Source organism: Ochotona curzoniae, unplaced genomic scaffold (genome assembly GCF_017591425.1).
Source record: "Ochotona curzoniae isolate NIBS_2020 unplaced genomic scaffold, NIBS_Ocur_1.0 contig_66, whole genome shotgun sequence".
In the NCBI taxonomy this organism is placed as follows: domain Eukaryota; kingdom Metazoa; phylum Chordata; class Mammalia; order Lagomorpha; family Ochotonidae; genus Ochotona; species Ochotona curzoniae.
The window spans coordinates 19,774,056-19,789,936 of record NW_024466512.1 but is presented as its reverse complement, the minus strand read 5'-3'; the positions used below and the strand labels follow the sequence as shown (position 1 = coordinate 19,789,936).

At 44.5% G+C, this 15,881-nt stretch overlaps 1 protein-coding gene across 2 annotated transcripts in view; it reads left to right on the top strand.

Moving 5' to 3' along the window:
• Positions 1-2,647: 2,647 nt before the first annotated feature.
• Positions 2,648-15,881, top strand: part of SLK (STE20 like kinase) — a 58,189-nt gene continuing 44,955 nt past the window's right edge. Inside the window, exons 1-2 of one of the 2 annotated variants that reach the window (XM_040992160.1) lie at positions 2,667-2,934; positions 3,187-3,373. In XM_040992160.1, coding sequence (XP_040848094.1) covers positions 3,224-3,373 — 150 coding nt within the window. In that variant the 5' untranslated portion in view covers positions 2,667-2,934; positions 3,187-3,223. Of the gene's footprint in view, positions 3,374-15,881 lie in introns of both variants that reach the window. The other variant, XM_040992161.1, reaches the window with a different exon arrangement.

Below are 15,881 nucleotides of genomic sequence, written 5' to 3'. Positions count from 1 at the left end.
TTGTTTTCACGCAAGTGCAGGGTCACAAGGCTTTGAGCAATTCTCCACTGCCTTTCCAGGCCATTAGCAGGGAGCTGGATGGGAAATGTATTAGCCAGGGCAGGAACTGGTACACACATGCCTTCAGTGCTTACAAGGGAGGATTAGCCAATTCAACCACTGTGCCAGGCCCAAGACTCATTTTTTTTTTTTGCATAAAATATGACCACAGTTACGATTATTTCTGTTTATTATTAGTGTCAACTTTATATCTGATTGCCTTAAAAAACACAAGATTTATTATTACTTTATTTGGAAGGCAGTTTCAGAGAGATCTTCTATTCACTGGTTCACTTGCAACAGCCTCAGTAGTTAGGATCAAGCCAGGCCTAAGTTGGAAGCCTGGACACAGGTATTCCATACTGGTTTTCCAAGTATGCGGCAGGGGCCCAAGTACGTGGGTCATCTGCTGCTGCTTTCCTCCGGGCATATTAGCAGGGAGCCAGATGGGAAGTGGAACAGCTTGGACTCAAACTGGCCTTATAGGGGATGCTGACATGTCAGGCAGTAGCTTAATCAGTGCCCCACAATGCTGGTCAGTCCTAGTGACTTTTAAAGATCCCTTTATTTAACCTGTTCATATTTAATACATACAACTTGATGAGTTTGGAGATCGGATCCCCATTTAACATGCCCACTGCACAGATTTTATAGTGGTGTGGTTGGGGGTGACTATCAGTGGGGGCGGGGCAGAGGAGGAAAATTACAGCTTCTGAGTTAATAATTTCTATGTTATTTGAATTGCTAACAGCAAAGATATGCTATCTTTTAACATGAGAACACAATAAAGGTTTTTCTATTTGGAAAAGAACAAAAAAAAAAATTAAACAGATTTATACCCTTTGATCCAAATCTACTTCTGTTGATTAATCTCAAGGAAATAAGAAGTATGTAAAGATTTTGTGTACCAAGATATTTATTAGTATTTTAAGATATAAAAAATTGTAAATAATCAATATCTCATGATGGAAGAGAACAATTACTAATTTTATCGCAATGTGAAAAGGACAGGAGGCAAGCCTTTACATGTAGTATAATCTCATTCATGTGAAAAAAATGCATATCCAACAAAAAACCTGGCTGATATTTCATGAACCCTTGCCATTGGTTGCCTCTGGTGGAATTCTACTAGTTTTGTATCTAATTCTTCTTGCATTTCTCTATTCTCTTCACAAATGGTAATAACTAAAAGATGGGTATTGTTTTCAAATGTATACACAACTGTCAACATAAACGTGCACTTTACAATGCAGACTATCTTAATAAAACTTAAAAATTAGGAAGATTATGAGAAATCAAATCTTGTTAAGCTCTTTCTGGAAGTGAGGTTTTTTTTAAGATTTATTTATTTTTATTGCAAAGTCAGATACACAGAGAGGAGGTGACACAGAGGGGAAGATCTTCTGTCCAATGATTCACTTCCCAAGCAGCCACAACGACTGGAGCTGCACCAATGTGAAGCCAGGAGCCAGGAACTTCCTCCAGGTCTCCCACGTGGGTGCAGGGTCCCAAGGCTTTAGGCCAACCTCCACTGCTTTCCTAGGTCAGAAGCAGAGAATTGGATGGGAAGTGGGGCCACCTGGATTAGAACCAGTGCCCATATAGGATCCTGGTGTGTGCAAGGTGAGGACCCTAGCCATTAGGCTACCGTGCTGGGCCCTGGAAGGGAGTTTTGTGCAACACTTTGGGGCTGGCTGGTAAACCTGGTTGGGGTGGGGTGGTGGGTGGGCATCATATAGATAGCGACGATGCCTTACTCAGGAACCTTCTACTCATTCATGCCAGGTACCTGGATACCAGGCAGAACAAGACGCCACTGCCCTCAAAGTGCTCCTGGAGGAGCGGTGGAGCAGATTCTGGTAGATGCCCACCACCCATCGCTGTTTGAGGCTGGACCTGCAGCCTGGCAGGAGGCAGCAAGCTTTAGGCTGTGGAGGTGTCCCTAAGGTGAGGCTCCCCGAGGGGAGCGTCGCGCTCATCACTGGAGGAGTGGGCTTGAACAACAATGATATATATATGAATGTCTTTCTTCCCAGCACACTGCTCACCACTCCTGTCCCACCGAACCCGCGTTACAACCAGGAGGGTCCTCAGGACCTCCACTGCGCAATGAGCAAGCTGAGGCTTGGGGACGTCGCCCTCCTGCTCCGGTTCCCGTGCTCAATTGCACCACCCTCCGTCTACACTCTGAAACCACTGAAGAGCAGTAAAGCCCACGTTCCGGGTTCAAATCCGAAAGCTGATTTTCCATTCTGGACCTTTTTTTCCCCCTAACCAGATCCAAGGCAACATCCGCTAGCACAGTCAAAAGCGTTGGAGCCAATCCGTGCAAAGCCGGGGGCTGGCGAGGATCCGGGCCGGAGGGATTGGGCGGGGGGTCGTATCGTCAAACCGAGGAGCCCGCGTCCGGGACCACAGAACCGCAGGGCCCGGCACTCAGGGCCGCCGAGTCCCTGGACGCCGCCAGCCTGCCCTGCCCAGCGCGCGTGCGCGGGACGAAAGGGGGCCGCCCCTGCGCGAGCGCGCGGCCCGGAGCGCGCGGGCGCGCAGCGGGGTCGGCGTCGGCGTCGGCGCGCGCTCCAGGCCGCGGCTTGTGTGGGCTGGGGAGGGAGCGAGGCGGCGGCGCCCCAGAGCCGAGGGGACGCGCGGGCCTCGCGCCGCAGGAACGGACGGCCGTGGAGGAGACCCGGCGCTCGCTGCCCGCGGCGGGAGAGCTCTGCCCCTTCCAGGGCTCGCTTCGGAAGCTGCCGGCCGCTTCCCTCGCCCCGGAGCGGCCGCCGCCCCTGGAGACTCGCCGTGACACGGGCCTAAAAGCCGCCGCGGCTGCGGGCGAGCGTGCACACCGCCGGGACCCGTCGGGTCGGGCCGGGTCCCGGTGGACCGGCGTCCGGACAGGTGCAGCACCCCCCGCGGGCCGGCCGGGGCCGGGCCCCGAGGCTTCCCTCCCTCCGCGCGGCCGGCCGGCCGGGCTCGGCGTCCCCCTCCTCGCCGTGGGCCGGAGCCCCGGTCGCCGCCCCGCCCTCTCCGGGGACGGCCGGGCCGGAGCCGCGGGAGTCGGAGACCCCGAGCCGCCAGCAGCACCGCCCGTCGGCCGGTGGCGCGCCGAGAGGGTGCTGAAGAAACTTAGCCTTTTATTGTTGTTTCTAGCCCTTTAAGTGCAAGGAACTCTGTGAGGGCAGGAAAAATGTCCTTCTTCAATTTCCGTAAGATCTTCAAGTTGGGGGGCGAGAAAAAGAAGAAGCAGTACGAGCATGTGAAGAGGGACCTGAACCCCGAGGAGTTTTGGGAAATCATCGGAGAACTGGGCGACGGAGCTTTCGGGAAAGTGTACAAGGTAAGACGGAGAAAACGGGAAGTGGCACTTGGGAGATAAAACGGCCGCTGGCCGGGAGGGGCCCGAGGACCTCCCGCTGTCCCGTCCCTTTCCTGCTTTTTTTTTTTTCTTCTTGACTTCACAGCGCGCGCTGGAACTTTGTTCAGCTTGGCATCCAAAGAGTCGCTGAGACTGGAGGGCTTCACGGTTGAACCCCAAGGGGCTTGGGTGCAGTTTTCTCGTGGGCGGCATACCTTCCAGTATGTCACACTCTAAAGACAGTTGCTTTAATTCCTGGCAGGGGTCTGGCCGTGGCTCCCAACAGCCTTAAAGCAGAAATGCTCATTCGTTTGGCCCTGCTTGGCATTTCTTTGCTTAGCGTCTGAGGCATGCAGAGGGCTGTTGTCCTTAGCTAGTACCTAGCAGGTTTTAGCCATCAGAAACTTGCAGTCCATCACTTGGGTTGGTTGTTTCACAGCATCATGTAAAATAGAATGGAATTTCTTAGAAAATTTCCAGGAGAAAACTTGCATCCGGTGCTAGTTTCTAAATGGCATTGTAGTAAGCTGTGGCTCCTACCAGTGCCTGGGCATGAAAGCATTACACACACACACACACACACACACACACACACACACACGCACACTTTTTTTCCTGTAAGGAGATCTGATATTTTAACCTGAAGTCCTTCAAGTTACCTACTTAATTTCTGCTAAGGAGCATTTGAGTGATGTCATCGGAATATTTTCATCCTGAAGGGTGAGGTTTTTTTTTTTGTTTTTTTTTTTTTTGTTTTTTTTTATATGAGACTGCCGTTGAGGGGAAGGACCAACCGGGTTGCCTAGAAGTGAAAAAATAAATAACTGGGGTATTTATAGAAACTTTGCAGTTTTAAGTCATTTCATGTAATTTGGCCTTCACAAAAATTCTGCAAGGTAGGCAGCTCCATAGTGTGGCCACAGTTCACAGGTGAGGACACTTAAAAATTTTTCTTAATTGTTTTATGATACAGTTCAATAGGATCTGGGATTTCCCCTCCACATCCCTAAGTGCCCTCCACCCCTTACTGATTTCCCGTCTGGTGTTACAGTGGGTGGTCCTTCATGAACAGTCATAAGTCCATCATTCTGCTATCGAAGTGTTTCCTGACATTGTAGGCATGGACAGTGTCGGCAGGTCCAGCATCCTACTGTCAGGAGATTTTCGACTGTTTCACTGGGAGTTCATGTTTGGTCTGAGAGATACGTTGCCCTGTCTCCACATCTGGACATGTCAGTCCCTGCTACATTTCTACTATGCATCCCCTTAAATTCAGAGCCAGAAAACACAGTCCACACAGGGAGAAAAACAGAAAATTTTCATCAACATGAAGTTAAACAACATGCTACAGGATGACCAATGCGAGGACACTGTTATTAGGAAGGTGTTCATACGAGGCACAGCTCCACCTGAGCTCAGGCCTTCTGACTTCCGTGTGGACCCAGCAGCATTTTACCTACTTCATAAGCAGCATTCCTGTGGGTCTGTTCCCTGCCACAGGTGCAGCTTGTCGAAAATCATAGTCCTCATTCTTCGTGCAGTCTCCTCTGTTTTCAAAAATCATTGTTCATAATTGTCCCATATTACAGTTCATGGGTTTATACCTCATTAATACTGTTCTGGGGCCAAGATTGTATTGTACATTTGGGTTTACCCCTTTGCCTTGGCACTTAGCACTTCGTGAAAGTGCAGGAACGTGCTCACAGAGAGCTTACCGACACTCCTGTTGCCAATGAAAACTGGTGAAGTGAGTTTCAGCATTCGGGTGGAAGGTTGGGTAGGTGTGGAAGGAAGGGCGTTAGTGCCCTGGGAAGATTTCTTCTGGGAATGGTGTGTCAGTGTTGGCTTTCACTTCTCTGCCAGTTTGTTTCCTTTGCTGTGAAGTCGCAAGTTTTCTTAAATGTTTAGTTCCCTTACCCTGTTCATGTTCTGTGAATATGTGATTAGCTGAGGAAAGTAGAACCAATCCTCAAGGCACCTGGCATCTTATGGTGTGATGGTAGTATGGTGCAATTAGGTTGTTTTATCAAACACAAACAGCAGTGGCTTTTGAGTCATTGTATCCCAGCACCCTCACTCAGTAGCATTGTGTAACCTTGGGCAAGTTCCTGGTTCCTTCTTTGCTTGTCCTCATCAGTAAGCCCTGGCTTCTCTGAGAATTAAAGGAGGTAGTAACTATAAGACACATGGAGTTCCATAAATGGTGGAAATTACTACTAATAGCTAGGGTCATAGAAGCAAGGTATAGGACGGGGCAGGAAAAGGGACAGAATGGGAAACCGTGGCCTTTGTTCCCGTGACAGAGGTTGGTGGCGTGAACGTAGTGACTATTTCACACAGTGTACTAGTGCAAATTGAAAATGTTCTCAAAAATTAGCAGTGTTATAAGATTGAACACTGAAATTGTGTTGAGGATAATTTCTGTGGGCTTAAAGACTGTTTTAGGATGATACTTGAAGAATATGAGTTGTTAACATCTTTTTCGTTTTACTGCTCTAGGTTTCTAAGAAATAGAGTATGAAATTTTTGTTTTTTGTTTTTAAGAAAGAACTTACAATTTGAACTTATCTGACCTATTTTGGCCTCTTTTTCCTAAAAGCTTCTGCTTTTCAAAATTTCCTAGAAATTATAAATTTATAAACTACTTCCTATATACTGAAAAAGGCATCATTCTTTAACATTGTATGAAGTAGTATGCAGTTAGAAAACTATTTCAAAACTTTTATCATTTGCTTATGGAAATTAGTAACTGTTGTGAAGATTATATTGTAAACAGGCAATCATGTTGTATATTTATTGGAGTAATTTTTCAAATGCAGTTGTATTGCTTCCTTCTAGTCCAACATTAAAATACAAGTAACATAATTACTTCCTTGTCTGAAAACTTCATTATTTTAATTTATTTATTATACTATATGTTTTAAAACAAGTAAGTGAGCTGTGTAATATCCTTCACAATTTTCTGTTTTAGATTTCTTTCTTTCTTTTTTTAATTGAAAGGATTTACAGAGAAGGAGAGAGAGAAAGATCTCCCTCCACTAGTTCATTCTTCAAATGGCCACAGCAACCAGAGCCTAGGTGATATGACACCAAGAGCGTCTTCCAGGTCTCCCACACGGGTGCAGGGTCCCGAGGCTTTGGATCATCCTCTGCTGCTTTCCCAGGCCGCAAGCAGGGAGCTGGATGGGAAGTAGAGCAGCCAGGACATGAATTTGAGCCCATGTGGGATGCTGTTGCTTGCATATTAAGGATTAGCTAATTGAGCCGTGGTGCAGGCCCTGGATATCTGTTTTTAGCAGGAAAAAAATGGCATAAAATTATCCACTGAATTGCGTATATGGGAAGGTAGTTTATCACTTAAATCAGCTGAAGCTGAGCTACTGGTTGTTCGTTGAATTGGGGTGATTCTGTGACAATCGATTGTGTGCCTTTTAAGAAATGGTTCAGAGGCTCTTACAGTGACGAACCATGCTGATCCTCTGTGGCACCAGCATCCCACATAGGTGCAGTTTTGTGTCCTGCTCTACTTCCCCCTCCCTTTTTTTTTCTTTTTAAGATTTATTTATTTATTTTTACTGGAAAGTCTGATATATAGAGAGAAGTAGATATAGACCAAGATCTCTGTCCACTCATTCACTCCCCAAATGGCCACAACAGCCGGCGCTGAGCTGATCCATAGCCAGGAGCCAGGGATCTTTGACATGGGTGCAGGGTCCCAAGGCTTTGGGCCATCCTCCATTGCTTTCACAGGTCACAAGCAGTAAGCTGGATGGGAAGTGGGGCCGCAGGGATTAGAATCGTGGCTGGTATGGGATCCCAGCATGTGCAAGGCAAGGACTTTAGCCAATAGGCTAGCGTTTGGATTCTGCTTCAATTCTGATTTTTTTTTCTTAAACACTCCTATATCTGGCTTGAGAAAATAGCAGTGTGTGTCCCAAGTCTTGAGCCCCTGCATTCACATGGGAGATGGAGAAGTTGTTCCTGGCTCACAGCTTTGGATTGGCTCAGGTCTGGCTGCTGTGGCTATTTGGGAAGTGAACCAGCAGATGAAAGATCTTTCCTTCCTATGTCTCTGATCTCTGTAAAATCTGCCTTCCCAATAAAAATAAAATAGATTTTTAAAAATATAAAAAAGGTTGGTCTTAAAAAAAATTTGCTAAATATACCTGTGTGCTCCTGATTATAGATGACACTGCTTCTTTTTTTCTTTTTTAAAGATTTATTTATTTTTATTTGAAAGGTAAATTTTTATAGAGGAGAGGGAGAGGTCTTCCATTGTCTGGTTCATTTCCTAATGGCTGCAGCAGCCAGAACTGAACTGATCTGAAGCCTGCAGCTTCTTTCAGTCTTCCACATGGGTGCTGGGGCCCAAAGGTTTGAGTCATCCTCCTCTGCTTATGCAGCCCATAAGCAGGGAGTTGGGTCAGAAGTGGAGTCATGAACTTCTGGGTGTTTCACATGGATGCAGGGGCTCAAGGACATGAGCTGTCCTCTGCTGCTTTCCCAGGCCAAAAATAAGGAGCTGGATTCTCAGAGGAACAGCGAGAACTAGAACCAGCACCCATATGGGATGCTGGAACGAAAGGCAAAGGGTTAACATACTAAGGCATTGTGCTGGGCCCAAATGAAGTTTATGTGATCAGTCACCAAGGTTGAAAGATCAGGCCAGCATCGCAGAAATCTCCTGCCTGCTTTCTGAATTTTTACTCTCTATATGGAAACCTCTTACCTATCCTGAAACTATTCATTTATACAAATTTCTGTTTAGTTTATCATCTGGAATTTAACCTGAAATAAAATAAACTTTTGTGAGTACTGGAACTTTTCAATGAGTGAACTGATACAAATGTGTTCTTCTGTGTCTTTCCTCCTTCAAAACTAACATTAATTAATTAATTGGATTTATGAATCACCTTTGCATATATTTGAAAATCTAAGTTAAAAATTAAATTAGCATGCTGAGAATATTGTCTTGCAATGTTTGTGTATTTTATCTCTAGTTAGCTTTTTTTTTTAGTATCTCAGTAATGGGTTATAATTTTTTTCTCTACATACTTTGATGCACAAACTACATTAAAGGTATCTTAAATTTTTTTTTCCTGCTGAAATTTCCTTTTTTCTTTAACTCTGTGCAACTGTCAGTCTTCTGAGAAAGAATCCATGGAAAGTGCATTTCTTAATGACCTTGCCCATCAGAATTTATCTTTATTATAATGTCATACTTTGTGGAATTTTAGTTCAGAAATACAATTTTTGTATGGTTTTAAAAGGTTCATTAACTTTATTTGAGGACAGAGAGAATGAGTGAGGAAGGAAGGGGGAGAGAGAAAGACAACGAGGAGATAATTTTCTTCTCCTTACACCTTCCCCAGTTAGTGAAAGTGGCCAGGGCTGGGCCAGGCTGGGCCAGGAACTCCTTCCTGGTCTCCGACAGAAAGCTTGATCCACTGCTATAATACTGGCTCCTTATATACTTTTTAAGACTTAGAATTATTTTAGATTTTAAAAATAGACTTACTTATTTTTATTGGAAAGGCATATTCACAGAGGAGAATCTTGCATCTGTTGGTTCATTCACTCCCCAAGTGCCTCAGTGGGTAGAGTTGAGCTGATCGCAAGCCCGGAGCTTGGCGCCTGTTGGTCTCCCATGCAGGTACAGGGTCCCAAGGCCCTGAGACTGCTTTCCCAGGCCACAAGTAGGGAGCTGGAAGGGAAGTGGAGCAGTTGGGACATGAAATGGTGCCTGTATCAGGCATCTGGAGCATGGAAGGCGAGGACTTTAGCCACTAGGCCATCACAGCGGGACCTATTTTAGAATTTTGTCCTCATGTGTTGCTGTTGAAGAGATTGATGTCATTTATGTTTTCACATTTTTTCTCCTGATAGATTTTTTTTAATCTCCTATCACTGTTGTATTTTGGTGTATATCTTTTGCCCATTCCCCTACCTCTTATTTTATTGGGCTCTAAGTTCTTTCAGTTCAGACTCTTTTAGTTCTTTGATGTTTTTAAAAAAGATTTATTTATTTTTATTGGAAAGTCATACATATATATAGAGGGAGGAAAAGATTCAGAGAGGAAAATCTTCATCTGCTGATTCACTCCCCAAGTGGCTGCAATGGCTGGACCTGAGCCGATCTGAAGCCAGGAGCCAGGAGCTTCTTTCGGGTCTCATGCAAGTGCAGGGGTCTAAGGCTTTGGGCTGTCTTTGACTGCTTTCCCAGGCCACAAACAGGGAACTGGATGGGAAGCAGGTTGGCTGGGATTAGAACTGGTGCATATACGGGATCCTCATGTGTGCAAGATGAGGACTTTAGCTGCTAGGCTACTGTGCTGGGCCCTATGCCCTTTTCTTATCTGCTTAATAGTCTTTGCCACTGTTGCCCCTCCCTGCCAATTAACAGTTCTTGGCATGGTATTTGGATATTCAGGGTCACTCAAGTCATTGGACACTTATTTGACCTCTCAGAAGCATTTCATATGTTTGACTAGAATTCCTTTTTTTCCCTCTTTTCTGCTGGTTCGCTCCCCCTGTGGCTGGGGCAGGTTGAAGCCCGGGGCCAGGAAGTTGGCTTGGTCTTACATGGTGGCTGGCAGGGACCTCAGTAGTTGGACCATCTTGTGCTGACTTCCTAGTCACATAACAGGGAGCTGGTTTGGAGGTGAAGTGGCTGGGGCTCCAACTGGGATACCAGACCCCCATTTTTCCTTTAAAAAATGTTTGGGTTTTAGATCACCATAACCAGTTTTTTTCCTAATTTAATTTGAGAGAAAGTACATGCTTATGCTCCTATGTGCTGATTGCTCTAAGCAGGTCTTCTCATGGTGACAGGACATCAGCCATCTTCAGCCATCACTGCTGCCTGCCAGAGTCCACATTAAGCAGAAGTTGGGCATCAGAACTGCACCTGTCAATTACAAACCAGACACTCTGATTTGGAATGCTGGCATCTTTACCTCTGGGCCCAGTGCCTGCCTCTCACCAAGCTCTTCATTTTTTTACTTTCTTTACGTGTGCTGCTCGAATTCCTTCAGTTGCTTTTCCTCTTGGGTGTGGAGCCTTTGCCTTCTCTTTTGTGAGATCCCATCTTGCATGGCTTGGGTTACCATCTACATGCAGTGTATGTCTCTAAGTCTGCCCGCCTCTGCCTTTTGGTCTGGAGAGCCACATATCCAGTTGTCTGCTACAAATCTCCACTGGGTATCTCACAGATACCTGAAGTCCAAAGCATTCCAACTCCTGGTGTCAGCCCCCAGTGGATTCTGCTGTGTTCCCTTTCAATAATTGCCATTTGAATGGTCAGGAGCTTTAGGTTATTTTTAGCACTTCATGTGTTCTTATCTAAAAATCCAATTAAACACCAAGTTCTGTTAGATCTGTCTGCTAAAACTTGGTTTTTGTCTTTTAGTTTATTTATTTTTTATATATTTTTTAAAAAGATTTTTTTTTTTTTAATTGAAACAGCAAGTTTACAGGGTGAAGGAGAGACAAAGATCTTTCATCTGCTGATTCACTCCCCAAGTGGCCACAGCACCAGAGCTAAGCCAGTCTGAAGCCAGGAGCCCGGAGCCTCTTTTGGGTCTCCCACATGTGTGCAGGGTCCCAAGGCTTTGGGCCATCCTCTGCTGCTTTCCCAGGCCACAAGCAGGGAGCTGAATGGAAAGTGGGGCAGCTGGGGTATGAACTGGTGCACATATAGGATCCTGGCACATTCAAGGTGAGGACTTTAGCCACTAGGCTACTGTGCCGGGCCCCAGAAGTAGTTTTTAATGGATGTTTCAGATCAAAGTTATCAGAAGAAAATGTTAAAACCAGAGTAGTTGCTTTATATGCCTTTATTTATTTTTAAAAAGTTATTTATTTGTTTGAAAGGCAGAGTTACAAAGAGAAGGGGCAAAGATCTTCCATGTACTGGTTCACTCTCCAAATGACATATGAATAAAATAAATATGATAATGTATTTATTTTGGTCTTCCTGCATATATACTTTCCTGAGTATTTAAAAATTGTTTTGAGGTAGCTTTTTGAAAAGATTTATTTCTATTTTGAAAGGCAGATTTTTACAGAGGTGAGACAGAGGGTTGTCCATCTGCTAGTTCACTCCCTAATTGAGCAGAGTTGGGTTGATGTGAAGCTAGGAGCCAAGTGCTTTCTATAGGTGCAAGGACCTTTCCCAGCCTGTTAGTAGGCAGCAGGGAGTTTTACTGGAGATAGAACAGCTGGGACTTGAACTGTCATCCATTTGGGATGCTGGTGCTGCAGGAGTAGGTTTAAGCTGCTTCATCACCATGCTGGCCCCAGACCACCTCAGTGCCAGGGGACAAAATGGTTCCCCGATGTCATCCCAGGGAGCGCACTCGGGGAAGAATGTATTGAGGATGTTTACTTGGGTGGTCTCCACTGCTGTAAGATGTTGTTGATTCATTGTGTCAGTGTTGAGAAATTACTTCTAATGCCTGTTGGTTGTCGTTGTCTATCTTGGTATGTTCTTGGGCTTAGGTACTTAAAAAACCAAAACCAAACACTGAATCCCTATTGAACAGGTCCTTAAATGCATCTCTTCTATATATTGGGCTGGCAAATGCAGTGGCCCGGCCCTGCCTGGCCCATCTCCCACTTCCCTGTGGGTGCAGCTGCCTGGTTCAGCCTGCCTCTAGTCTGGTTCTCACAGGTATGGGTGTGTGGATCAGCATCGTTAAGGAGACCCCTACCAATCTTGTTCCCAGACTTGGCTGTCATGTGCACAGATGGCCATGGTGGCCTGGCTTTTTGACATCCTGGCCCTCATGTGTATTAGTGTGTGCTGTAGCCTAATCATGGCGATCCCTAAGAACCCCTTCTAGGACCATCCCCAGACCTGGCTCTTGTGTGTACTGAGGGGTGCTGGGGACTTGTCTAGGAAACCTGTGAAAGCCTGGTCAGGCCCATGCCCAGCTGTGAATTTTTCTAATTTACCATCTTAACAGGTAATGAGTATTTCTATAAACTAGTGCTGAAGTAGTAATTTGAATGTTTTCTTTATTAAAGTGAAGGTATTTACATCAACCTTCCTTCCCCCTCTCTTCTCTTTTCTTGTTATATTGCAACCTCAAAAGTGTAAGCAAAGTTAAGGTCTTTTTTTTTTTTTTTTTGGTATGTGTCTTTTGAATCTCAGTGTCAAAGAAATACATTGGACAGGGTGAATGTTTAACTTAGTGATAAAGATGCTAGCACCTCATGTTGCAGTATCTAGGCTCAATTCCCAGTTCTGCCTCTGGTCTCCAGCTTCCTGCCACTGCACACCCAAGAGGAACTGTGCTTGGGAGAGCTGGTCTGGAGCTCCTGGCTTGACCCCAATCATTGCAGGCATCTGGATAGTAAAACAACAAAGGGGAACTCTTCCTGCCTGTCAAATAAATAAATAAAATTTAAAAATAAGTGAAACAGTGTACTGGAGCTGAATGTCTTATTTTTTACTTACAAAGCATATATTTATTTCTGATTGGCATAAATAACATTTATGCCACTTAAAACTCTATAGCTGTTTTACAGCTTATTAGCATTGGATATCTTGTCACAATTTGATCAAGAATGACAAGCTAACATGCCAAATTTAAACCATCCTGGTAGAATCTTAGAATTTGCTGCCTGCTTTTTCCTAGTATGTGCCCCATTGGATGTGAATATCTTTCATGATATTTAATGAGACTGAGTTACTTTTCATATGTTTATGGGCCTTTTAGATTTCTTGTTCTCTGAGGCTTTTTTATTCTTACTGGTTTATGGGAACCTCTCTACACTCTGAATCCTTTGTTGGTTGTGTATAACACTTTTTTTTTTTTTTTGGTAATTTTTCACTCTTCTTGGTGTCATTTGTCACAGAGATTTTAAATTTTAATGTCTAATTTGTAAACATTTTTCTACATGGCTAGAATTTTTTGTTTTATTTCCCCCCAAAATTATTTGAAAGGCGTATTTACAGAGAAAGAAGAAAAAACACAGAGATCTTGCATTTATTTGCTGGTTCATTTCCCAGTTAGCCTCAGTGGCCAGAACTGAACTGATATGAAGGCAGAAACCTGGAGCTTTTTCTGGGTCTCTCATATGGGTGCAAGGGCTAAAGCTGTGAGGCTGTCTTTGCTGTTTTCCCCGGTGAATTAGCAGGGAGTTGGATTGGAAGAGGAGCAGTTGAGACTCAAACCAGTGCCCAAATGGGATGCTGGCAGCATAGGCAGCGGCTTAATGTACTATGCCACAGCACTGGCCCAGGCCAGACCTTAAAAAAAAAATAGTTCATTGTATTTGAAAGAGAATGAATGAGCTAGTTCTTTTCCAAATGTCCCACAACAGTCAGATCTGGGCCAGACCAAATCCCATAACTAAGTGTGGATCTCCCGTAGAGTGGCAGGTCCAAGTTCTTGGTTCCCAGAGTGCTTGGTAGCAGGAAGCAGAAGAGCCAGTAGAACCAGACGCACTGATATGGGCATCCCAAGCGGTGTCTTGTTGATTAGGCTACATGCCTATCCCTAGCTTTGTTTTTTCTACACTTTATCTTAGCCAAAAGGCCGAGAAGCAATAGCTTTGTTTTTTCTTAAAGATTTATTTTTATTGCAAAGTCAGATACAGAGAGGAGAGACAGAGAGGATCTTCAATTGATGATTCACTCATGACTGATATTTGGAAAACATTTCATCGATAGAATTTATGTTTTCAAACTAATATTTGAAATTTGTTATTCCATTTATGTTTGTTATTTCATTCTTTAACTTTTAAAAGTTGTAGGGATTTAGTTTTTGAAAGAGAGAGAGAGGGAGAAATGAAGAGAGGGAGAGATCTTACATCTGGAATAGCCAGGGCTGGGCCATGCTGAAGCCAGGAGCTGGATGGGAAGTGAAGCAGGCAAAGAATCAAACTGATGCTTGTGTGGGATGCCAGACCACCGCTGGTGGCAACTTAATGTGCACCATGCTGCCAGCACCAGATTAGACTTTTTAAACACATTATGTCCTTGAAATGTGTCTAAGGAATGTTATCACACACTTATCAATGTTTATTTCAGTTATGGTGTTTTAGGGCCCCGCCCCCTGCCCCCCCAAAGATTCATTTGTTTGAAAGGTGGGCAGAGACACCAAGAGTCATTCCCCAAATGGCTACATTTGCCAGGCAAAACCAGAAACTTTTCTGGGTCTCCCATATGGGTGTAGGGACCCAAGCACTTGGGTCATCCTCCTCTCCTTTCCCAGGCCATTAGCAGGGAGCTAGAGTGAAATTAGAGCAGCTGGGACACAAACCAGCACCTGAATGAATGACAGCATTGTAGATAGCAGCCTAACTTGCCATGCCACTACTCTGGCCCCAAGAGTTCTTTAGAAATAGATTCTGAAAAGTAACTATGTTATTTTGAAGCAACAATTAGAGCAAAATTTAAATTAATTAATTAATAAAATAATGATTACATGGTTGATCAGGGTAGGAAGGATCGAGGTTTAGGGAAAATTGGGTTAATTCATTACTTCCAAATTTGCTATTCTTCCTGTTCCTGGGATAAGGGGAGAGACAAAGGGGAAACCACTCAAAGCTTTCAACATGTTCCAGCACCCAGGGATGAAGAACTGCCACCTCATATCAACCCAGAGTTGAGACATATTTTTAATGTAACACTTATTATATCAAATAACTAATATAGGACAATGAAATTACAGGATTTGTTATTGTAAGGAAGTTTAGAGTATGTCTAGTATTTTTCTTCCTTCGTGTCATTCTAGTCACAGGTGAGAAGCATCTTTAAAAAAATCTTTCAGACCTCTGTAGAAGTGTGCAGAACAAGGAAGGCTTTTCACTTCACCCCAGTATTGGTCTCCTGCTAGCACTCATATTTTACAATGTTCTTCTCTGAGAACAGCTCTCCTTTATTTTCTTTTTCCCCAAATGTTAAGGTAACTTGATGGGAAGAAGACTTATCTCTCTGACTGGTTACCTCTGCCTCAAAGGGTATGCAAGAAACTTACTTCACTGGCTAGGACTGTTCCCACTCCTCCTTTCTTTTTTCTTTTTTTTTTTTTTTGTACAATTACAAAGTTTTTTTTTTTTTTAAAGATTTATTTTTTATTATTGTTTTTATTGGAAAGGCGGATATACAGAGAGGAGAGAGAGAGGAAGATCTTCCGTCCGATGATTCACTCCCCAAGTGAGCGCAACGGGCCGATAGTATACCGATCCGAAGCCAGGAGCCTCTTCCGGGTCTCCCACGTGGGTGCAGGTTCCCAAAGCTTTAGGGCCGTCCTCGACTGCTTTCCCGGGCCACAGGCAGGGAGCTGGAAGGGAAGTGGGGCAGCCGGGATTAGAACCGGTGCCCATATGGGATCCCGGGGCGTGCAAGGCAAGGACCTTTAACCACTTGCGCCACCATGCCGGGCCCCCACTCCTCCTTTCTTAACATCTTTAGAAATGGAGAATTGGGCTTTTTTTTTTTTTTTTTCTTGGTGAGGGGTGGTGGTGTGGTATGATAGAA